General features: G+C 55.5%; 1 protein-coding gene across 10 annotated transcripts in view; it reads left to right on the plus strand.

Moving 5' to 3' along the window:
• MAPT (microtubule associated protein tau) overlaps window positions 1–24,221 on the plus strand; it is a 99,536-nt gene that overhangs the window by 70,007 nt on the left and 5,308 nt on the right. For 5 of the 10 annotated variants that reach the window (XM_045984600.1, XM_045984610.1, XM_045984604.1 and 2 more), the window contains 7 exons: window positions 1,586–1,641; window positions 4,262–4,459; window positions 5,518–5,650; window positions 8,931–9,196; window positions 17,324–17,416; window positions 20,775–20,856; window positions 22,225–22,337. In XM_045984600.1, coding sequence (XP_045840556.1) covers window positions 1,586–1,641; window positions 4,262–4,459; window positions 5,518–5,650; window positions 8,931–9,196; window positions 17,324–17,416; window positions 20,775–20,856; window positions 22,225–22,337 — 941 coding nt within the window. The remainder of the gene's footprint in view (window positions 1–1,585; window positions 1,642–4,261; window positions 4,460–5,517; window positions 5,651–8,930; window positions 9,197–17,323; window positions 17,417–20,774; window positions 20,857–22,224; window positions 22,338–24,221) is intronic. The other 5 variants (XM_045984606.1, XM_045984607.1, XM_045984608.1 and 2 more) reach the window with 3 other exon arrangements.

The following is a 24,221-nucleotide window of genomic DNA, read 5'->3' on the forward strand; positions in this document are numbered from 1 at the left end:
CTGCAAACATCTGTTACATGGTTATGAGATTTTACTTTCAAGAGAACTTTAAAATGTATATAAAGGAACTTTATGTATAAAATTAAGGCCCTGAAAAATTCCTGTACTATCCTATTTTAAAATATCCCAAATTCCAAAATAGTAAGAGACAAATAACTATGACTTGACCAATTATAATAGTGTTTCCTGAAGTGGTGTTTTATTGAATGCTGGCTATTGATAGATGTGTCCAAGGGAAAAGGAGTTCCGTGGTCCAGTAAGTTTGGAAAAAAACAGGCAAAGCGAAGTTAAGCAGCAGGGCTTGTCAGAGCCTTTAATATTCTAATGCATACTATGACCACACAGAGTACGGATTTCCCAAGTTTACTTGACCTGACCTGCTAACATCTCCCAGAAGAGGACTTGTTCAGTAGTACCCGATTTGGGAAATGCGTATCTAGCAGATGCTTCTGTTGTGACATGGATGGTGATGGTTGATTTGAGCAAAAGATGTGAATCAGGTCCACCTGGGGCTCTTATTAAAATACATATTCGGAGGCCCCACCTTGAGCTTACAGAGTCTTGGGTGGACCCAGGGATCTGTGTTTTATCAACCCATCCTAGTGTTCTGCTGTGTGGGACTGCGTGACAGTCTCTGGGCTAGACCATCAATCCGGGTCACTCCAGAAATCCAGTCTCCGGCAGCTAGCGGGAAGCTCCAGGAAGCCCCACTGACCTTTCAGCAGGGGGAGTATGGTACTGAGACCAAGGACGAAAGTCTATAATCAGTTTATAATCAGCAAAGAATGTCACCAAAAGGGAAGGATGAGTGCCTTTCTAGACACGAAAGTCGCCAGCAGTTTGATCCTAAATTTCAGAGGTGACCTGTAAAATGTTTGACAATAATTAGTCTGTGGCTAATTTGCGGAATCAACAAGGGTTAGTCCCCTTAGGAGGGCCTGTAGATGGTGAGAAGACCCTTCCCGACTGTGTCAGAGGCGGACCGGGCTTGTTGAGGGCAGGCCTGCTGGGGCTGGAGACCACAGCCGCCCTTCCCCCAGCTATTAGTGAGGGACAAGCTCCAGGAAGACAATTCACTCACCCTGACCCTTGGGGGACAGCACGAGTAAGGGATCCTGCAGGGGTTTGGAGCATAGCTGAGCTGTGTGACCCTGGCTGTGCCCGAGGGTCTCCAAATGCCCCTCTTTGGAGTGGGGTTGGTGCCCCCTGGAAGAGGCAGACCCTGGAAGAGACAAGGAAGGAGCCTATGAGAGAGGAGGTCTGCACTGTCTGCCTTCCCTGATCGCCCCTGTCACCCGCGTGTGCCTGGAAGAGTTTTCACTGCGTCCCCTCTGCATGTCCCCACCCTTGGCCAGCCTGCTGCCCCCTCTTGTCAGGGTGCGCCAAGCAATGACCCCGGTGTGCTGTGTGGATACTAACAAGGAGAGACAGATTCAAGGGGAAAGAAAATCCACTGGGTTTCCACCCAGCCCAGCCGAGCAGAACACACTGTACCTATCCCGGGAAATCAGCGCAACCGCATCCAGCTCTTCCCAGGAGTTCTGCAAAGAGGTGTAACATACAATCTCATTTTATGTCTTATCAGCTCGCATGGTCAGTAAAGGCAAAGATGGGACTGGACCCGAGGACAAAAAAGCCAAGGTAAGCTGACAAAAAAACCACAAACCTCTGCCAACGTCAAGTTTATCAAGAAGCCGTGCTCATCTGAATTTGTATATGTAACACGTGGGGAGCCTCTGTCACCGAAGGATGACTGTCATTTAAAAATGCTTTGTGTTTTCCTGCAAACTGTTAAAATTCCAGCATTTATCTACTTTGATGCTTATGCCAGGGAAGGGCGGTCAGCAGGTGAATGAATTCATGCTCCTAATTGCAATTCCGTTAGCGTAGTTGAAACAAGACGTTCATCGTAAACAAAGATACCCTTGAATTTTCTGCAATAAAGTTTGAATTTTGCACATTTTGCACTTGCCACTGCAGATCCAGGCTCAGTGAGTATATATGTACACATGCATACTTAAGGTGTAGAGAAAAGACCATTTATTCAGGTGGCTGAGGGAACATTGATCAAGGAAGCGACCTCTAACCTAAGGTGGAGAGTTCTGGGAAAGCCCTAGAAGAAGGGACCTACGAGGCAGACGGGGAAGGAAATGTGAAGGAGAGTTGCTGAGGCAGCACTGGGAACAGCATTCCGAGGAGCAGGAACAGCACAGCAAAGCCGAGACACATGAAGAGATGATACATGTTCTGAGAATTCTAGGCAGGTGGGTTGGTTGCTGTGGAGCTCCAAGTGGTGCTGGTGTATGGTGGGAAGGACAGTGAGGGAGGGAAAGCGGATATGCGCCCCAAATGCTCAGTGGACGAGTGGGCAGCAATGTGGTAGACGCCATCTTGAAATCTTGCCAAGGCGCCAGTTTGACCCAAGCTTTAGTCAGACGTCAAAAACCAACCTGAGGTATGGTGAATGGAGCCTCTGCTCCCACCAAAAGTGCATCCAGAACGGTGCTGGCTTTCTCAGTGCTTCCTGTCAGCTGTAGTTTCCTCCCGTGATGACTGTGCCTCCTCGAAAATTCTCCTGAAACTGCGCAGTAGAGTTTCCCCAGGAAAATCCCTCTGTGGCGCTAGATGAAGACCTATTTTCTATAAAGGCATCTAAAATTTCCAATATAAATCCTGCCCGGAACATCTGGGTCTGAATCCATCCCAGAGCCCTGGTGGGGTCCTCAGAGGCAGAGGGGGGTAGCTCTAGGAGTTGGGGAGCATGTGTGGTGCCTCCCCTCTAGGAGATCAGAGTTTGCCATCGTAAGTCCTGGTGAGGCAGCCGAGGGTCCTGCGTGGACCTGGGCGGCTGGGCCCTAGTGGCGCGAAGCCATGGCAAGAGCTGCTAGCCAGTCGTGACCCACGTCAGGGGAGCCCCAGCCTCAGGCATGCATGCATTCCGTTCATTCATTCACGTGCACACGTGGGAACAACATCCCTGCCCTGGACAGCCAATGATCGGGTCTTGCACGACCCTGGGCCAGGTGGGGAGTGCCGCCAGCAGAAGGGGCCTGTGCAGCTGGGAAAGGAGGAGTACCCACCCCAACTTTTATCATCACCAATTCCAAGACCTCAGCCTGGGTCCGTCCCCTCACACCTTTCTCCACCCCCTGAGCCCTCCTCCTTGCCGAGGCTGGCCACCCAGAGGGCCGCCACCATTTTGGTGGACGAGAAACAAACCCAACGAAAAAACAAACTCAAGGTCCTTGCTTGGTAGCTAGCTCTGACTCCCTCTTGGAAACACCTCTGGACTAGGCCTCTCGGTCTTAGGCCTAAAGGTGTGACCCCCTTCCTCCTCCTCCCAACACACCAGGGCCCTCCACCAGGGCCAGTTAGGACAGACCATGAGTCCCAATCACCGTCCATCACTTTCCCTCTCCTCGAAGGGGCAGCTCCATCTCTGAGGCCATCCAGCCCCATGCCCTCTTGTTGGACTGCCTCACCCAGGCTCTTTCATTAGGTAGAATGTGTTCAAGGCTGAACATTGGCCAGATTAGGATTTAACAGGTAGTGTGAAAGGTTAGTTTTGTTTGAGACTTTAATCAGAAAGTGTGTGTGTGTGTGTGTGTGTGTGTGTGTGTGCACATGTAACCCGAGGTATAAGGCAGAATCGTTAAGACTTGAGATAGGCGCAATCCTGATGTTAGTAAGTGTGATACTCTCGATGTTGCAGAAGAAGGCCAAGGGTTAGCAGGCCAGCATGAGTTCCTCAGCTGCAATTTAGCAGAAAGTGGGGCCCTGCTGACCCATGACACCCTGGGGATGTTTTCTTGAAAAACATCCTAAGAATCCTATGCTTTGGCAATCTCCATGAGCTCTTTGGGCGTGAAACACCTTTAAACCAGTCGTCTCCAAAGTGGCAGGGGGGCAGCCCAAGAAGATCTAATGGGCTAAAGAACATTCTAGAACTTCTATCGATTTTTTTCCCCCACCTCTCTTTTAAAAGATCTGCCCTACGTAAGTTTTATGAGGTACATGGTGTGTTGGCATCGTAGCATGTGTGTTTAACTGATAAATTACTACCAGGATGTTAAAAGCGTGTAGCCACTTTCGGTCCTTAGGGATCAGAGGGACGGATGAGGGTGCACAATCCAGACAGTTTGGAGATCACTGCTTTAAACCATTGCCTGCCTTGTTTATTTTTAGTTGCTGTCCTATTTCAGTTTGTTCCCCCCCCCATGTGCTGACTTTTATTTTGATTTTATTTATGTTTGTGTTTAAGACATCCACACCTTCCTCTGCTAAAACCCCGAAACCTAGGCCTTGCCTTAGCCCCAAACGCCCCACTCCTGGTAGCTCAGACCCTTTGATCAAACCCTCCAGCCCTGCTGTGTGCCCAGAGTCATCTTCCTCTCCTAAACACGTCTCTTCTGTCACACCCCGAACTGGCAGTTCTGGAGCAAAGGAGATGAAAGTCAAGGTAAGGAAAACCACCTTTGAAAAGAATCAGGCTGCTCTAGTATGGTTTTCAGATGGATGGTGTTTTTAGCCACAAAGACCTTCCTTCAGAGAAACTCTTACCTAGGAGCACCACGTAGAACAGTGAGCATCCTGGTAAACTGGGACAAGGGGGGCGTGGCACTTTTTTTTTTTTTTCCCGGCTGGCCTTAGTCCCCTGTAGCTTCCGACAGGGCCCAGTTTTGGAAAAAAATAAAATAAAATAAATTAAAAAATTAAAAATTCACTGCCCTAACTGGGAGTGCTTCTAGAGCGCCCCCTTGTGGGTTGGGTACAGGGCCACCACGCAGAGACTGTCCCGCAAGGGCTCTCCTGGCCCCACCCTGAACCATCCTGTGATCTTTGGTAAATGTGAGTTTCTTTGTTGAGTTTGTGTTATGTGTCAAGGTCAAACCCAGTGACTGCCCCCGGTCAGCAGATGGCTCGCACACCGGCTCTCGACCGTTGGGCAGTTTGCTAATTGGCACCGGCGTTCACCCCGCCAAGGGCTCTTAGCGTGCTCAGGAGTCACGGAAGCCTAAGGGTTGTTTGGGACAGAACAGAAGAATGACCTAGCTCTGTTGATCCCCGAGGTCGGGTTCATCAGTGCCCCCCAGGGGCCTCTGGTGAAAGCAACCACGATGAGTCCAGTGAATCCCTGTGGAGGGTCGGAGAATGGCTGTCCACACGGGGAACGTCCCGGCCACCCATCAGCCCCCGGCCGGTGATGAGCCCGTTTGTTCTTCTAAGCTCTGTGACCTTTTTATGAAACACAACAGCACCCCTCCTGCGGAAAGCTCACCTGCGCTCTTCTTCCAGGAGCACTCGGAGGTCAGGGCGCTGGGCGCCTGGGTGGAGCTGGGGGTTCCTGCGCCCGCAAACCCCTGACATCAAGGAAGACGTTTGTGGCATCTAGCAGGGAAAGGGTCACCCCAGTCTTAGCCTCGTTTTGAGTCAAGGAGGTTGAGTGGGGTTCGCATGGACGCAGGTGAGTCACCTTTCCCAGACGTGAACACCACCATACCGTGCTTCGGTTGACAGGGGGCGGACGGTAAGACGGGAACGAAGATCGCCACCCCCCGGGGAGCGGCGCCTCCAGGCCAGAAGGGCCAGGCCAACGCCACCAGGATCCCAGCGAAAACCACGCCCTCCCCAAAGACCCCGCCGGGCACCGGTAAGAAAAATGTTCTCTGGACACTAGGTCAGGGGCAGCTGTCGGTGGGTGCCGTCCTCATCTTGGAAGGCCCCTGGGGGTGGGTCACTGCTTGTCACGGACAGGCACACAGACACCTGCAGCTCACTGAGCACCTGAGCACTTACTTGCTTTCTAAGCCTTTGGATAGTTTTCGGAGGTCAATATTGAATCCCCACTTTCGACCGATGACGAAATCAAGGCCTTAAAAGTGTGCACGTTTAAGTCTAAAGACTCACTTCAAGCATGAGGAGAATGCAGGCGCGGGACTAACTAAGCGGCAGGAGAGGGGGTGCTCTGAGTTTCTCTGACCCCAAGCCCGGGGGACCCCCGCGTGGCGGTTCTGTGTCTCTGGAAACAGCAGCAGCCGAGTTGGGTCCCCATGGGTGACCTCACACCAGCTGCAGCCCCCGCTCGGCTGGACTTGCTGGAGTGGGCCCTTTGGCAGCCCCGAGCCCTCGGCTGGGCATCTGCGTGCTGCCCTATCCCCCAGTGCTCCTGAAAGTCAAGTTTAGTTAGTTCTGAGTCCCGAGCAGGCTTCCGTGGAACATATCGGCTCCCGGTGGCACTAGAAAGAATAGTTGCCCTCTCTGGGTTTGGGAGACAGCCCGGCTGAGCTACTCTCCCTCCATCTCCTGGGGGACAGGGACTCAGGGCATCTGGCTTGCCTTGGCTTTGGGGAGGTGCCCGGGGGTCTGAGGACTTTGCACGGGGCTAGAGAAGCCGGCACTTGTTCTGGGGTCTCTCTGCTGGGCGGGGGCCCCGGGGGGACAGCTCAGAGCCCTCTATCTTATCTGCATGCGGTGACGTTTGCCTCCTGCGCTCTGGGGTGCTTCCTGCAGGGGTGCTCAGCTCACCAACGCCCGCTGGGTGGCTTGTTCCTGTCGATAATTCATATGGCATAAGGCTAATTCACAGAATTGGGATTGGATTTTATACCCGACTCTCACCCTGCTTTTCTTCCCTTGGCATCAAGCCCGTTGACTCACACAACTCACAGCACTGGGAACGAGAATGTGCCTTTCTCTTTGGGTCTTACCTGCATTTGGGTGGCGGCTTGCGGGTGGGGCTGACCTCTGTAGGCCACCTCGACCTGTGTCCTGCCACCGGGAGGGGTCGGGACCCCTGCTCTCCAAACACACTCCCTGCCTCGCTCGCCTCTGCTCCGCGGCCTGGCTGGTGCCCGCAGCATGACTGACGATTTCACGGAGGCCCCGTTTAAGCTTGGTTATAATGAGACTTCCTGTGGATTTTTCTTTTTAAGCTACCAAGCAAGTGCAGAGAAAACCACCCCCTGCAGGGGCCAAATCCGAGCGAGGTAATTCGGGGGCTGCTTCTCCCCGTGGGCACGTGCTGTTCGTGTGTGGCTGTCCGTTGGCCTAGGTTTTGAGAGCAGAGACGACCTGCTTCTTGAACCTGAACGCGGAACCCTCCGAATTCCTGCTCCGCGTTTTGTGACTTAAACAGATGCATCGGTCTGATGGACCTTTCTGTTCTGTTCGCGCGTGTTCTCAGGAGCCTCCGCCGAGGCTCTGGGGGCAGGAAGCACAGAGGTGTGAAGTTGCCACTGGCATTTATTAATGAGGGCGGTGAGCGCTGCCCCCCCCCCCACGCTGGACACTTGCCCTCAGGTCAGCCCCTGAGCGGCTGTGGCCGCTCTCCCCATTGTCCAGATGAGGATGCAGACTTAGGAGGCTGAGGGGCTTGTCCAGGGTCAGTCTGCCATTAAGTGGCACAGAAGGGATTTGCAGCCACCCCCCAAGTCCGCAGTGGTCAGCCTTTGTGCCCGGAGGCAGGAGCAGGGGTGCAGGGGGCTGAGCCTGGCGCGGAGACCCTGTCCGTCATTGCTCCAATGTGGAAAAGGAGGAAAAGCTTGGTTTGTCCCGTTGCCACAGATCTTGATGACCTTAGGGACGTCCCACAGACGTGGAAACTCAATCTCAAAATGGCAGGACTTTCCCCTTCCTCCTGATGAGAGAAATTGCCTTTTCGCTGCTGCCCGGCACTTCCAGCCAAGAGCTGCCCTTCTGCTGGGTGGGGTCTGCAGGTCCCGGTTTGGGACACATGGTTCCCGGGGCAGGGGCTGGGGTATCTGGGAAGCTTGGAGGCGTCAACGGAGCTCAGCCATCTTCCGAGTGGAGCGGATCCAGGCCCTCCAGCAGGCATGGCATCCGGCCCGGAGGCTCTGAGGCCCAGGTCCGCTCAAGAATCCGCAGGAACTTGGGAGGAACCAGCAGGGCGGGCTCTGGCCCCGGGGCTCCTGCCATTCCAGGTCTGGACGGGCTCAGGAATCTGCATCTTACAGGTCCCGCACCCGACCCGAGGCTCTGGGGACTCTGAGGCAGGGGTCCCTGGGACACTTGGAAACACACTGCTTCGTGGGGCGCATGGAACAGGAACCACGGAGCGTGCAGGGCCTGGGAAGTACGGGGTGGAAGCAGGCTGAGCCGCCCAGGACGGAGTCCATTGGGGAAAGAGCAGTCGCAGCAACTTCCTTGCAGTGGGGAAAGGGGCATGGACCACCGTGCATCGGCCTAGGGGACAGGGAGTTCTTGGAGAGGCCAGGGCAGGCGGCACAAAGTGGCATGGCTTGTCGGGAGAGCTGGGGACAGGTGCACACAGGGCAGGCGTCCTGTTCTGGAGCCCACATACCGCAGAGGGGTTGGGGAGGCTGCGCAGGGCTGAGAAAGGGGTCTGGAACTTGCTGAAAGGGTCTAATAGAGCCAGACAACGGTGGCCCCTGGTCCTGTCACCATGTCACCCCTATTCAGGGAAAAGCCACAGAGGATGGCAGAGTTTTTCAGAGCACATCTGCACGCATCCGTGCCAGGCCTCCCTCCCCGCGGGCTCGGTCGTTATTCCCATGTTCCAGCTGGGGCGTGTAAGCTCGGAGAGGGAAGGTGACTTGTCTGAGACCACACAGCTAGCTGGACCCAGTCTCTCGACAGACACCAGGGCCATGGTGCAGAGCTGGTCCCCTCTGGACAGGGTACCCGGCGGTCCTTGGTGATGGCTCGGTCCCCCCACCGGGAGACAGGAAGTCTCTGTCCCTACGAGACAAGGCCTGGAAGAAGAGACACAGTTCTAGAAATGAGGTCAAGGGCAGCCTCCTGCTGGCTCAGTGGAACCTCCCACCTGGTTCCCACCTGCCTAGCCAGCCCTGGGTCTGGGAGTGGGCCCTCGGGACAGGCAGCCCCCAGGGTCTTTTCTGCACCCCCCTCCCCGCCGCAAGCGCTGGCCTCACCGCCTGCTGTCTCTCCAGGTGAATCAGGGAAATCCGGGGATCGTAGCGGCTACAGCAGCCCCGGCTCCCCAGGCACTCCTGGCAGCCGCTCCCGCACCCCGTCCCTGCCAACCCCGCCCGCCCGGGAGCCCAAGAAGGTGGCTGTGGTCCGCACTCCACCCAAGTCGCCGTCTTCGGCCAAGAGCCGCCTGCAGACCGCCCCCGTCCCCATGCCAGACCTGAAGAATGTCAGATCCAAGATTGGCTCCACGGAAAACCTGAAACACCAGCCAGGAGGCGGGAAGGTAAGGGCGCGCGGGCAGGGGCTGGCCCCAGGACGCCGGCGGCAGAGGCGGGCAGCGACCCTGCCCACACCGGTCCCCTCATACCCAGTCCCTCCCAGATCTCTTCGAGGAGAGGCAGCTCTGGCTCAGTTCTGTGTTGGGGTCACCACCACACTGTGAGTGCCCTGCTTAGGGGATAGAAAGCTCTGATTCTTTCCTTCCCTGTGTGAGCCCCTGCTGACCGGACAGTCCCTCCGATTATGAGGTTGGTTGTGTCTCCGTGACCTGGGGGCACCCACAGAGGTTCCCCATCCTGTCTCGTGTTTAAAACATGACACAACCAATCTGTAGGTGAGTCTCTCTGGCGTTTGTTGGACATTTCTCTAGGTTAACATTCTCTCTAATCCTCAATTCCGAGGGAATCTGGGGTGCCCTTTTGAACAACTAGTTCTTTGGGGCACGTGGGCGCTCATGAAATCTTTGGTTTCCCTAATGGTGGAGAAACGAGAACCTCCAAAGGCCTAAGGTGGTGGGAGATGGGGACTGACCCGGACCCCCTCCTCCTCCTCTCGTCCCCTGCCCCCCGTTGTAGAAGCTTCCCAAGGCTGACACAGAAAAGACCACAGACGGGGCAGCTCATATAACAGAAGTGTGTTTCCTCACTGTTCTGGAGGCCAGAAGGCCAAGATCAGGGTATCGGCAGGGCTGGTCTTTTTGTTTTGTTTTGTTTTTGAGGTCCCTCTGCTCGGCGTGTAGATGACAGCCTTCCTGTGTCTCATGTGGTCTTTTTTCTGGGTGCTTCTCTGTCCCAGTCTCCCCTTCCTAGAAAGACCCTGTCATACTGGATGGAGGCCCAGCTCGTGAAAGGCCCTGTCTCCAAATGCGGTCCCATTCTGAGGCACTGGGAGTTAAGACATCGGCATATGAATTTGGGGGGACACGATACAACCCTAAACAGCCTGCCCCCCACCCCGTATTGGTGGCGGGGGTGGGGAAGGGAGAAGAGGTGGCTTGTGTACGGGGGACCAGGACTCAGGGGTTGGGAGCACTGATGGGTTGGGCCTCCCGGGCTTGGGCCGTTTGGGGGCCCGTGAGCCTCCTGCTGTGCTGGGGGGACGTTAGAGAACCCAGAGCCAGCATTTCCGTTTTCAGTCAGAGCCACTCGACTCCCCCCACAGCGGGGGCCGTTGGCACTATCGATGTCCCTCTTGGCTGGGGCCTGGGCCACCATGAAGGGAGGGCGCCTCAGGGTTTCTGTCCATGTTGGTGCCTTAACTGAAACCCTGAGCTTTGCTCCCCGTGGAGCCTCAGGGCCTCCCCCCAGCCTTCCCCATCTTTGGGGTCCCGAAGAGTCCTGCCCAGCTGGGAGGTCTGGGTGCGTCTCCGGGTAGAGCCCCAGGGCTCATGGCCACTGGTCTGTGGTCCCCGGGGTTGGCGCTAGACCCGTGTTTATTTTTCTGTGGTGTTTGCCTTGGCTGTTCCTTGTAAAGATGCCTGCATCCTTCCAGAAGGGGCTCTGGGGCAGCTGGGGTGTTGGCTTGAAGTTGACCCCTCTGTGAAGCTTTATGGACAGAGGGTTGACAATGGGATGGGTTGTTCCCACAGGTGTCCACACACCTCCCTCAGCGCCGTGAGTGTCCCACGTGTGCCCTGTTTCCATAGCATAGAGGGACCGCTGGCCCCTCGTGGTGGAAAAGGGAAAACAAACACCCCCCCCCACCACCACACAGCCAGCTCTGCACCTATGAGAAGATTGTGGGGCTGCGACCAGTGTCTCAGGACAACAGTGACTACCAGAGAGAAAGTCACCATCAGCAAACCGCCCCCCCTCTGCCGCCGCCTGTGGGCTGTCACACACCAGCAAACACCCACCTCTTCCTGCCAGCTCCAGCCGCACCCCCATCAGCTCAGGCTGCACCCCCCCAAACCCGAGTTCCTCTGAGGTTGGCACGGAAAGCGTGGGCGTCCCTGGCCCCGTTCCAGCAGTTCGGCACAGACCCCAGTGCCGGGGCAGAGCATTTCCCACTGAGGACCCTTCTGGGACCAGATTCTGCCCCTCGCACCCAGAGCTGCCCACCTGTGGGGGAGGAGTCCGGTGGATGGGGGCAGCGACCTGAGGCTCTGAGTGGCCCAGTCCCCCCTCCTTACAACCTCACCGTGCTGGGCACGGACCTGTGGCCTCACATATACTACAGGGGTTCAAGGGGAAAGGAACATTTTATCTGGGCCTCCGTGGGGTAGGACGCAGGGAAGTGGCCTAGGGAGGAGGAACAGCTTCCCTTAAATCCCATGGAGAACCTAGAAAATTGTTGGAAACAGAAAATCTCAGCCATAATGAAGAGGAACACTAATCTCCAGGGAAAACGAGGAGCCAGGAAGCAGGAAAGAAGGCAAATGGGACCCGTGGGGATGGCTTTCAAAACGCCTGGACTAAAGGTTTCCGGAGCTTTCCTTGAGATCGTTGGGGCCCTGGGGCCTCCCGTGGGGCCTGCCAGACAGTAAGGGCTCAGTGGGAGCTTATTTCGACCGCAAAAGGGCCGGCGCTGTGAGTCTGACGAGTACCGTGACCCCCTGCATAGGTGGTCCCCTAAAGGAGGAGAAGCAAGAGGGTCCAGTTTAAAAAACCTGCAGAGACTGAAAATACCCAGGATCGACGTAGATCAGTGGCTGGGGGAAAGAAATGTAAAACATCTGTGTTCTGCTTTGTACTTTGCTCTGTTTTCCTGATTTGCTACTATGAGCAGGTGTTGCTTGAAGATTCCAGAACAGAATTATTTTTAAAGGAAAATGCAGATAGTCACTTGGCCACTTGAACAGAATCTGCTGAGTCCACCAAAGGCTGGAGGAGAAGGCAAGGCAGACCAGCACTGCAGACCCGCCTGCCTGCTCCCGGGGAGGAGGGGGGGCAGCGGCTGTCCTCCCTGACTGCAGGAGAATCAGCTGGGGGCTTGGTGGAGGGAGGTAGGAGTTTCTTGTAAAAATCCTAGTGCCAGAGCCTTCCTCAGGCCCATTAGAATCTCCCAGAGAGCCTCCCCAGGTGTTCTCAATGTGCAGTCCCCACCGATACCAGGATTCTCACCTGCTGGCTCTGACCTCGACCCCTCCTAGGGTCTCCTGTGCTACGCAAATCTGAGGACTGGGCACAGAGGGAACCACAGGGGTCCCAGGGACCATCCCGCGTGGGAGAGAGATGGAGCTCACTTGGTGCCAAGGCCTCCTGGTCAGAACTGGGGCGGAGCCTATGGCTCTGAGGATGTCCAGACCAGTCCTGCAATGCTAGGGCCCCAAGCAGGACAGAAACCAACCAAGAGAGCCAAAGGATAAAAAAAAAAAAAAAAAAAAAAAAAAAAAAAAAAAAAAAAGAGAGCCAAAGGGTTCCCCCTCCATTCTCCAGAGCTTTGGGCTGCAATATTCCAGGTGGCCACAAGATGGCAGCAGAACGCTGTGTCTGTCTCCACACGGGTGCACTGAAGACTGTATTTTTAAAATTCATTATATTTAGCAACAGGGTCCCAGTTCTCTTGTAAAAAGCACACAGAACATTTACGTGAAGTCGGTTAAGTCCGTTTATACCTGGGATAGCCTGTCTCTCCTGGATCAGGTCCAGGGATTCAGCTGAACCTGAGCTGAGGGGCCCGGCCCGCACTGCAGAACCAGGCTGGGACCCTTCCCTGGCACAGCCTGTAACTCCCAGGCCTTCCGGGCACCTCTCCCTGTGCACAGCATTTGTATCTCTGAACAAACTTGTGTAAATCCCATCATATTAAAGATGCACCCCGTACATCGACTCTAGGGATGCCAGGCTGGGCCCAGCCAGCACCAGCCCATGCTGGAAACAGGCATTGCCAGGGACAGCCAGTGGACACTGGGCCAGACTGGGAGCTCTTGGGGGGGAGGACCGGGCCATCTGGAGCATCTTGAGAGCTCTGAGCCCGCACTGAGTCAGATCAAGGCCTGGGGAGCATTTGGCACAGCTTCAGGTCCTCAAGGAAATGGACAAAACCAAAGGGAGCTTCTCTTCCTCCCCGCCCCACCCCAGCCTCTCCTCCCGGATCAACCCTGACTGCAGCAATTTCTCCGTTGACTGTGAGTCCCTGAATCAAAATGTGGAGATTTGAAAACATCGTTCTTTCCTTTGATGAGAATTCTCAGTGTCTGCCCAGAGCCGAGGCTCAACATCCTACATGTTGCTGTAGCCGAGAAATTAAGTTTCTGGATTTCAGTTTCATAAAGCCAACCCTTTTAGCTCCCTTCTGAAAATCTAATGCTTCGTAATGGGTGTTGACTTAATTTGACGACTAACAGTAATTCAGGTCTTCTTTGTAAATATCCTTATGTCTACTGCCAAATCCCACAAAAAAATAATTGTTGCCTTTTTTGTGGGATTGGAACGAGAAGAAGACACATTAAAAAAAAAAAGTCTATGTACGTTGCAAATCTTGTTGCTTAATATCGCTAAATTCATTTGGTGAATTTCTTAAATGGATTAGTTCAGAAAACAAGGTTATCTTTGCAAAACTGGTAAGTTTTCTTTGTCAGATAAGGAGGGTTATGGAGCTCCTCATGGTCCCCGTTTTACCTTGACTTCCAGGAAGCGCGGAGTTCAAGGTAGTTAGTGATCGGTCACATGGTCAGTCCTGAGGACCTCTCCTCCTTTGACCATTACCCTTTTAATTCTGTTGTATTAGTATTTTGTGTGTTTGTGTGTGTGTGTGTTTTCTAATACTAGACAGCCCCAGTGCATTTTGTGAAAGCAAGCAAGTCTGCTTCTGGGACTTCACCAGTGGAAAGGGATGAGTAAACCATGAAGTAAACCCTTCCGTGGGAACAGAGGCGTTCCACTCCTTAAAATCTGAAGGTGGCATGAGCTAATTCAGAGACATTGTGCCGAGGGGCGGCAGCGAGTCCTTGAGAAGCTGTGTGAGAAACCCTGTCCCGCTTGCTGCTCCCGCTCCCGCCCGGTTTGAGCCCTATATCTCCTCCCCAGCAGGAAAGAGAATTTCAGAGTCCACCCAGAGAGAGGGGCGTTGGTACTTGGTGTAGGAGACACCCAGCTTGAGGACAGCTGGGGTGAAGTGTTTTCACGTAGGTAGCCTGTAGTGAGGTCTTTTTAATTTAATTTTATTTATTTTATTTATTTGACAGAGATCACAAGTAGGCAGAGAGGCAGGCAGAGAGAGAGAGGAGAGAGAGGAAGGGAAACAGGCTCCCCGCTGAGCAGAGAGCCTGATGCGGGGCTCGATTCCAGGACCCTGAGATCATGACCTGAGCCGAAGGCAGAGACTTTAACCCACTGAGCCACCCAGGCGCCCCCCTGTAGTGAGGTCTTGATGTAAGAAGGTCGCTGAACCCCTTGGGGCCTCAGATGGTCTCCTCATCACCAAGTTAGGGGCATGGCATGTGAAGAAGATGATGTGGAATTAGATATTTACCCAACCGCTAAATGAGGAGTGGTTTTTACAATTAAAAACCAAAAAAGAGGAGCACCTGGGTGGCTCAGTCAGTTAAGCATCTGACTTTTTTTTTAAAGATTTTATTTATTTATTAGAGAGAGAGAGAGATCACAAGTAGGCAGAGAGAGAGGGAAGAAGACTCCCTGCTGAGCAGAGAGCCTGATGCGGGGCTCGATCCCAGGACCCTGAGATCATGACCTGGGCCGAAGGCAGAGGCTTAACCCACTGAGCCACCCAGGTGCCCAAGCATCTGACTTTTGATGTTGCCTCAGGTCATGGTCTAAGGGTCATGAGATCGAGCCTGGCATCAGCATCAGGCTCTCTGCTCAGCAGGGAGCCTGCTTCCCCCTCCTCTCTGCCTACTTGTGATCTCTATCAAAAAAAAATAAATAAAATCTTTAAAAAAAATAAAAAACAGAAGAAATGACAAAGTCTAAATTTATAAACATTTGTAGAAAAATATACATCTACCAGCAAAAAGGGGGCAAAGGGACAACTTCTTAATAATAATTTTTTTAAAAATGCAGAATAAGCCAACAATGCAGTCCCATTTATTTGAATCAAAGAAAGCAAACTGAGTCTTTAGGTGTCCGACGCCGGCAGCCGTGTGGCAAAACTGACTTTTTCCATGGTGCTCGTGGGGTAAATTAATCCGACCCTTTTAGAAAGCCTCTTGGAGAGTTATACTGAGAATTTTTAGAATATTTATAACTTTGACCCAGAAATTCTTCTTCTGGGACTCTGCTATGAAAATAATCCATCATACAGAAAGAACTCCTTGCAGAGAGATGTTCATGGCGAAACTGTTTTTGTCATTTAAAATAAGTATCTAGGGGCGCCTGGGTGGCTCAGCGGTTTAAGCCGCTGCCTTCGACTCAGGTCATGATCTCAGGGTCCTGGGATCGAGCCCCACATCGGGCTCTCTGCTCAGTGGGGAAGCCTGTTTGTCCCTCTCTCTCTGCCTGCCTCTCTGCCTACTTGTGATCTCTGTCAAATAAATAAATAAAATATTTAAAACAAGTATCTAGTCACACAGATGTCACAGAATGGAATATGACACATTATTTAAAATAATGCTTTTCATGACTGTAGATAAGACAAATGCTTAGAAGATGATGCTACTTATGTAAATAAGACCCTTTAAATGTAGTTTTATTTATAGATCTGTGACTTCAAGGGAACAGAACGAAAAGTTGATGGTTATTGGGTTAGGGTAATGGGGAAACTGTTTTGGTTTTTTTTTTGCTTTTTTTTAACCTGTTTTTCAAAATCATAATGTTTTGTTACTTTTCTAATAAAAAAAAAAAAGCTTTTTATTTTAAAGAAACATAGAAGAGAATGAAAAAGGTGGGCAGGTGCGTGCTTACCGGGTGTTTCGAGCCAGACCAGTAAGGTTAGGGGAAAAAAAACGGGATGGGGTCCAAGAGAAGCTTACTCTGTTTTTATTTTGTCAGGCTAAGGACATCTAAAAATGATAAACATGATCTGCTACCAATGTAATTTGATAACTAATAATTTAATAAAGGAAAGGCCATTTGAACACCAAAAAATAGGATAGACAGATTCTGCCATTGTGTCCTGGTTTCCTCATTTTGAGGAGGACCTTGAGGGCTGGCTCTGACTCTGGGGTCAGGGTTTGGGACCCTTCTCTCCCCAAAAGCCAGGCTGGGGCTCCGCGACACCCCTGCCCGCGCCTGCCCGCCCCCGCCCAGCCACAGCCACCCTCGTGGGTCCCGAGTCCCCGGAGCAGCGGCCCCAGCCCGGCGTTCCCAAATGTCACATCGAAGGGGTTGGTGCCATTTCGTGAATTCCAGAGAGCAACTGGTTCTTACTGGGGAGCCCCCGCTGGCCAGCTGGTGGCTGTTCTCTGCGCAGAACAGAAGTGAAGGGAACCGGAAGAGAAGCACACGGTTTCCCAGCAGGGAGTTCCCGCGGGGAGCGAGCGGGGATGGAGATGTTACCCCCACTCCGGCGCCCCAGACTCTCCTCCTCTCTGCCACAGTTGTCAGCGTGTTTTAGTTTTTAGACAAACCGAGTAAAAATCAGTCACCACTGAAGCGGTGGTGTCTCGCGCAGAGGGAGGGAGGCCGGGATTCGTCTCTCTCCGCAGAGCCCTCTGTGTCCTCCCTGCGATTCTCACACCTAGCCCAGCGTCCCAACGAAGCCCCGGTCGAGCTTTCCAGAAGCACAGAGACCAAGATGCTAATTCTAGGTCCGGGTGGGGTAAAAATTCTGCAGGCGATTCCCATGCCTCCCAGCCGTGAGGACAGGCAAGGGGAGCTCTCGAATGTTCGGGCAAGCCTGGTAGGCGTGTGAATGAGGACACGGATGGGACTTTGTTTTTCTTTTGTTTATTCATTCAGTCACATAATGGAGCACATCTCACTCTGTCCCAGCCTGGAGGACACTCGGCTGGGTTTATAGGGTTTATAGGACTCCGAGGTGCTGGGGGGGATGCGAATCGCCTCCGGGTGGACTTGCTTTCTAGGCCCAGCGTTGCCAGGTGGAGCCCGGCACTCGAAGTTCTGGAAAGCCTTCCCGGGGCAGCTCCCCTGGTAAGGCCTGACTCAGGCCTCCTGCCCTCAGCCTGGTGCCGCCTCTCCCAGCCCCGAAGCTGGCCCCGGGGAGGACCGTAGCACCGGGCGGGGCGTGCTGGGCATGGTGTGTCACTCATCCTTTTCTCTGGCTATCAAAGGTGCAGATAATTAATAAGAAGCTGGATCTTAGCAACGTCCAGTCCAAGTGTGGCTCAAAGGATAATATCAAACACGTGCCAGGAGGCGGCAGTGTGAGTACTTTCACACTTTCCCCGCACCCCACCGCCGTTTGTAAGAGGCAGCGTGGGTGTAGACGCTCGCGAGACATTGCAGAGAATAAACCATCCCCCGGGTCAGGGTCGGCCTGTGTCCCCAGTACCTGGTGATTCCCGTGCCTCCCAGCCGTGTACCCCGTACCGGGTACCCCGGTACCCCACACTGTACCCACTGTTCATGGGGGCTGGGCTGCCCCAGCACCGGTGGGTCCCCTGGCCAGTGCAGGCTGCCGGGGCAGTAAGGGGAAGATGACCCAGACCCTCTCTGTCCCAGACCTGGAGGCCGAGTCCTCACCGTGTAACACCCCGCGGGGGGCACCACCCACCATCCAGCATGGGCTCCTGGAAGTCCCACAGCCCGCGGGAGGTTGGGCGGAAGGTGGTGGCACCTAAGTCTGGGCTCTGTCACGTCCTCCCCTGTGACGGGGGCAGGTTCACCTTGACAGCTCGGGGGACAGCTGGCCCGCCCGGGCAGAGGAGCAGACACAGCGTCTTCCTGTCCTGCCTCGGGCCACGAGACGTGCATCCCGTCTCTGTTAATGTTTGCACCCCGCATTTGCAAGGGACAAGCAGGTCCCCAAGCCTGGGCTCAGACTACAAAACAGCCCCACCCGTGGCTGAGCCATCAGGTGCTAAAGAGTAGAAAACAGTGCCCCAGGGGACCCTGCCTGCGGTGGGCAGGCGTTGCCAGAAAAACAGAAAAACACCGCTTTGCGCCCTTTTAAGTTTGGCTTCCTCCAAATGTCCTGGGGGCTCCTGGAGTCCCCAGTGGGTGAGGGCCTGAGATCTGGGCTGGCATCCTCACTGCTCACCCACCCACTCCGTCAACTCTGCTGACCTCCAGCCTCTCAGTGGCCACACACAGTAGGGGTGTCCAGAGGAAGGGCCCCCTTCTCCCCGGCCCCCTTCCCTGCCTCTGGGTTGGCGGGCAGCCAACCTTTAAACCCATCTCAGCGGGAGGGCCAAGCCCCTCTGAGGTCCCCCTCCCCGGGTCGGGGGACAGTTCTGAGAGCAGGGATCTCACTCCCTGCTGGTGGAGACTGGGGGATGGTGGTAGCCCCCTGCCAGCTCTCTCTCCAGAACATGCCCAACCCCGGGCCGCACCCCTGTGTCCAGCCAACCCCCGCCCCTGAGGTTTATTCTTGCAATGTGCCGCTGTCCCCACCCTGAGCACCCGGACCCTGCCGCTGGTCCTGGGACTAGCGTCTGCTTCCCACCGCTGCTGCATGACGCTTCGGTAACGCTTCCTCACCGGTGTCTGCTCCGTGTCCCCTCTGTGTCCCCGGTCCTTGTGCTCCGGTCCCATTGCTCCCAGAAGCCAAGGGAAGGTGTGAGGACTGCCCACGCCCTTGGGCTCCAGGTGGCAGCTTTGACTCCTGGAGGGCTGCTGTTGGGCAGACATGGGCTCTGACCCGGGGAGGAAGGCTCCCTGGTGTGACACCAGTCTGGTCAGCTGGTGGCAGGTGTGTGGGGACAGCCAAGGCTGTGGGGCCCAGGGGGCCACTGACAGCAGACCGCTCCTCCGGACGTAGGTTCTGGGGAGACTGTAGCTTCCCACGGCTGCTGGCCGTGCCCAGGACCTCAGGGGCCTTGCAGGGGGGCACCCCCTGTCTGACCTGTGCTCTCTGCCCACGTGCAGCTCACTGTAGGAGCTGGCAGGGAGCCCAGGACTTCTCAGGCTGGCCCTGAGCACTGGTTTGTGGTAAGGGCTTCACAGAAAGCTCTTTGGTGGACGATGGCTGGGGGGCTCCAAGCAGCTTCTTGTGTTCTGGGGGTGCTAGACGGCTGGCCTGGGCCCCCGCCTCTGGCCAGCTGCCCTCCCTTCCCGAGCCTGGTGGTGACTTCCCAGCAGGCAGACCCCGCTCCTTGTCCATCTCGGGACCCTCACCTCCTGGCTGGCTCTGGACTCCACTCCCAGACCTGGCCTCCTCGCTCTCCTGGCCTCCAGTCCGCCTGGCCTGGCCTCCTGCCCTCAAGCAGTCCTTTCCCTCTGCCCGACCAGTTTCCTCCTCCTCCCTGCCCTCCTGTTCCCTGGTCCAGGCCGGGAGGAGCTCCTTCCCAGCCTCTCGGCGCCCTGTGCAGCATGCGCCGTCTCCCAGACCCGACCCCCTCAGAATTGTTCCTTCCCCCCGGGCTCACCCTCCCAGGCGTGGTTGCCACCCTGTGCCCCCCCCCCCCCCCGCCTCACTCCACACACCCCACACAGGCCAGGGGCACCTGTCAGCCCTGCTCAACTCTCCATCAATAAATGGCAAATGCCAGCACGATTTTCATTAACTGAAATAATTTGGAATCGTTCCAGATGATTTAGACAGAAGTAGATCTCCTTTTTTTTCCTGGTTCTCTGGCTCCAGGCCATCTCTCCCCTGGGTCACCCCGGCGGCAAGGAGGGGGAGGCAACTCCGCACTCCATGGTGACTGGCCTCATGTACCCACAGGTGACCTCACACTGGTGGCTGCTGGCAGCTTTAGGAAGTGTCCATCAGTGACCATCCAGGGACCCCCCTCCCCCGCCAAGGCTATGGGGGGTGCTGTGGGCGTGTCCCCTCCAGGGAGCTGTGCCTTGGGTTGGGACTGGTGGCTCACTCAGGGGCTGTCACCCCCTCCGGAGGGCAAGCCACACGCTGGGCCCTCAGCTGGTTCTGAGGAGCCCTGAGGCCTCCCCTACCTGTGTGTGTCCCAGTGGGTTGTTCCGTGCCGCCTGGCCATCTCCTATCGCTTTGCTCCTTGGGCTACAGAACCGAAATGTCCAGGACACTGTGTGTCCGGGTGCCGGCTGGCTCTGGGTCCTGCTTGCTGACTGTCAACGCGCCTGCTGCGGTCCTGGGGTTTGTGGGAGGCCGTCCTGGGAGCAAGCCTCCCACCGAGCCTGCTCGGCCCACTCCTCTCTGAGGCCCAGCCACCAGCAGACCCAGCTTCCTTGCTTTTGCAACAAGATTTTCTAAGTGTCGCATACACGGATCGTGCAGATCCCTTCTGCTTTGTCCCCACTTACTGTGGTGTCTGTGTCACGTCAGGGAAGAGTGACTCTTTGAAACCAGCGGTGTGGGCCCTGCCCCGTGACAGAGGCTCCCTTTGTTCCCCTGAGGGACGAGGGCCCTCCTGTCCCACTGTTATTTTGTGAAGATCCGGGCCCCCCGCGTGGGGCAGGGTTGGCAGAAATCCGAAGATGCAGCTTCCCACCATGGCGAGGGGTGCGTTCCTCGGGGCTCCAGGAAGCACGGTCCCAGCAGGGCCCGATCTGCTGGACACAGCTCCTTCTCAGGCTGTGCCGCCCACAGTGAAATCATCCTGTTTTATTCTTTGTCTCTTGCTCATCGTCTCTCACCTCCAGGTGCAGATAGTGTACAAGCCAGTGGACCTGAGCAAGGTGACCTCCAAGTGCGGCTCGTTAGGCAACATCCATCATAAGCCAGGTAGCCCCTGCAGAAGGCGGGAAGGTCGGGGATGGGGGCAGGACCGGCTGGGGGGTGCCTTCTCCTGAAGTGGCTGGAGGGATGGAGGGGATGAGCTGGCCAGGGGGGCGTTGGAAGTAAAACTTTCTGGGCCCTGGGAGGGGCGGCTGCCCTGTCTGTCTCGCTCCTGCGCGGGGTGCTGTGCTGGCCAAGACAATGCAAGGGGGGAGGGCAGAGGCTGGTCCTGAACCCCAGCTCGTGGTTCTCTTGTGGTTCTCCGAGCAGGTGCACGTAGGGCCTCTGGAGCTGGGGGAGGGCCTGATCTGGCTCCCGGAGGCTGGCTTGTTTGATCCCCAGCCCACATGGGGGCCACTTCACCAGCCAGTGCCATGCTCCCGCTGTGACTTGGTTTCAACAGAAAATACTGTCGGGGCTGGCCATGCTTGCCTTTCTCCTCCCCGTCCCACCCCATGTAGAAGCCAGAGCAGTAGCTGTAGATCTCTCTGCGATGGTGGGACTGTTCTAGACCTGCTCTGTTCCGTATGGCAGCCACCAACCACATGTGGCTGTCGAGCCCTGAAAACATGGCTAGTGCATTTGACGAAATGAACAATTTTTTAAAATTAAAATGTAAGTAGCTACACATGGCCGATGGCTACCGTCTTGTCCAGCGCTGATGTAGACTCTAACTCCTGCCTGGGAGTCCAGAGCGAGGGCTTCTGCCTTAAGCCCGATTCAGAGGGGCATCGTTGCTTGAAGCGTTCCCGTGGGGAGGGAAGGCCAGCAGACACGTGGTCTGGACTGTGTCACATCGGTTTCTGGCTTTCCTGGGACATGCCGTGGGGGTTTCATCTCTCCCGGTGAAAACCATTCCTCACCTGGGGCCACCATCCTCCCATGCTGGGAGCAGCTTTCTCAGATGGCTTTATCCTTTCTCCAGAAATGAATGGCACTCGTTACTTCCTCAGGCTGGGTCCCCCATGCTTGGGCTCGGCCCTAAGCATCTGAGGAAGGAGAAGGGTCTTGGCCCTGGCTCGGTTAGGGTGCATTTCACCGTTTAGTTTCATTCAGAGAGCTTGCAGGGCTGTGCCTTTCGGAGCGCTGGCATAGAAAGACTTCATTCTCTGCAAGCTTAGAGTGCGGAACCATTCCCCCAGGACTGAGCTGTCCGTGACCTGTGCGGTAACGTGTGTTGAGCGAATATTGGATGCTCACCTTGATGAGAGAGATGCCGCAAGCTGTCGTCAGGCCCTTTGGGAAGGGCTTACCTGGGCCCCGAGCACCTTCTAAATGAAGGGTAGTCCTACCCCCTCGGAGAGGCGGGCGTCTTCCCGGCATCGCGCGCTCTGCCCTCCTTCAAGGCACCATGCCCCATGTGCCTTGTTTCAGGAGGCGGCCAGGTGGAAGTCAAGTCGGAGAAGCTGGACTTCAAGGACAGAGTCCAGTCGAAGATTGGGTCCCTGGACAACATCACCCACGTCCCTGGCGGAGGGAATAAAAAGGTAAGCGGGGCAGGGCGGGGAGGAGGCTGCACTTGGATATGGCCGTGAACGCTTTCGCAGCCTGGTCCGGTTCTCCAGAGGAGGAAAGCCGAGGGGCCTGTCTTGGTCGGCTTGATGGGGATTCTCAGCAGGACCGTGATTGCCAGATTTGATCTCCCCCCACCCTCTCCCAGACTCTGATGGGTCTCAGGGGCCTCCGGGCACCTGGAGTTTCAGAAGCCCCCAGGGGATTCTTCCGTGCCCTTGAAGGTGAGAGCCGCTGCCGCTGGTGACAGCCGTCGGCCGGTGGCTGGCAAGCATCCGCGCAAGGAGGCAGCAGCCCCAGAGCCTGCCCCAGCGCACCACGAACAAGTCATGGGAACATAACCTAATTTTCTAAATGGGTCACTAGGCAGTTAGAGCAAAACAATGCTGCTGAAATCCAGGTTCCTGCAGGGCACCTGCCTGTCTGGTACAGAAACGTCCGCAGGGAGGCTGGCCCGAGATCTCGGCGATCCCCGCAGTTTCTCCAGTCTCCGGGTCTCAGTGTGTGAGCGTGGGGGAGGGGACACGAGGATGCGTGTGGCCCTGAGCAGGCTTCTGCTGGGGGCGTCACAGGATGTGGGCTCGTGGCTGCCCTTTTCCTCTTTTGCAGAAATGCGCCAACACGCCCTCTGGGGGGTTTCCCACGCATGCCCGCCTGGAAGTTCTGGAAATGGCTCTTCTACAAGTTTGTAGCACCTCCCAGCCGCTGACAGAGCTGTGGGGGAAGGAGAAGGGGGGTTCCAGAATGGGCACAGACTCTGAAACCTAGCCCAGCGTTGAGAAAGGGTGCTGCCCAAGGTGGCCCGGCTGGTTGGATATGGCAGCTGGCACAGCACGCTGGGCTGGGCCACAGCCGGGAGCCGGCTGGGCCGATCGCCCCCCACCACTGCCCCTTATCCCCTGTGCCTCCTGGGTCAGCACTGGGCCTTCTCGATAGACACACCCCATGTTGTGTTTGAGGGGAAGGCCCTACGGTACCGTTTTGTAGAAGCACCTCCTGGGATGGTCTTAAAGCAGAGGCTGCAAACTCAGGCCTGCCCCTCCCTGGGTTAAGGCCTTGGTGACTCCCTGGGTGAGGGAAGGTCTCCGCCCATCCCTGGAAGCTTCTGTGTCCTGAGCAAAGCTCTGGGCTTGACTCTGCTTGGAGGTGTGACCCTGGGCAGGATGGGCGAGGGCTCTGCACGCATTTCTCCATCAGCAAAATAGACAGAAATAGCCACATCCCAGGGTGGTGGGGAGACCCAGATGAGACCATGTTCTGGAAGGTTCCGGGTACTTTGTAGCCATCTAAGAATGTGAGTCCAAGTCAGACCTGAGTGTGAACTTCTGTTTTAACTCACCTCTGTGCAGGCTCAGAAGGGTGGGCCTGGCCCACCACCACCCAGAAGACACTGTCCTGATCCCAGAGCATCCCCTTGTACTCAGTCCCCCACTGATGTGATGAGCAAAACTGCTAAGAAGCAGTGGAACACAGGGCCCCTGACACCTGAGCCCCTTCTAGTTTGGGAGATTTGGGGACATTCCCAGGACCCTATCACTTTTTTCTTCAAGGCTCTACCATTAATGCTCTTATCAAAGGTTATGCCCCAACAGCCTTTCAAATACCGTGGTAGGGAAGGGCTGTTTTTGCAAAGCACTGCACCAAAAGGGACCAGATACCCGTAGAGCTTAAATGGGAGCCTGGCTTTTTGTTAAACCCACGTTCATGCCCCCTGCAACGGGGGCTCTTCACCCCCGGGGCCGCGGACCTGAAATCGTGCGGAGGAATTGTGGGTGGGCGAGCACATGCCTGCCCACATATACAATTTCCTGGCTTCACCAGATGGACAACGGTCCCAGGGCCCAGAAGAGCAGGGAATT

This window comes from Meles meles, chromosome 18, assembly GCF_922984935.1.
Source record: "Meles meles chromosome 18, mMelMel3.1 paternal haplotype, whole genome shotgun sequence".
In the NCBI taxonomy this organism is placed as follows: Eukaryota; Metazoa; Chordata; class Mammalia; order Carnivora; family Mustelidae; genus Meles; species Meles meles.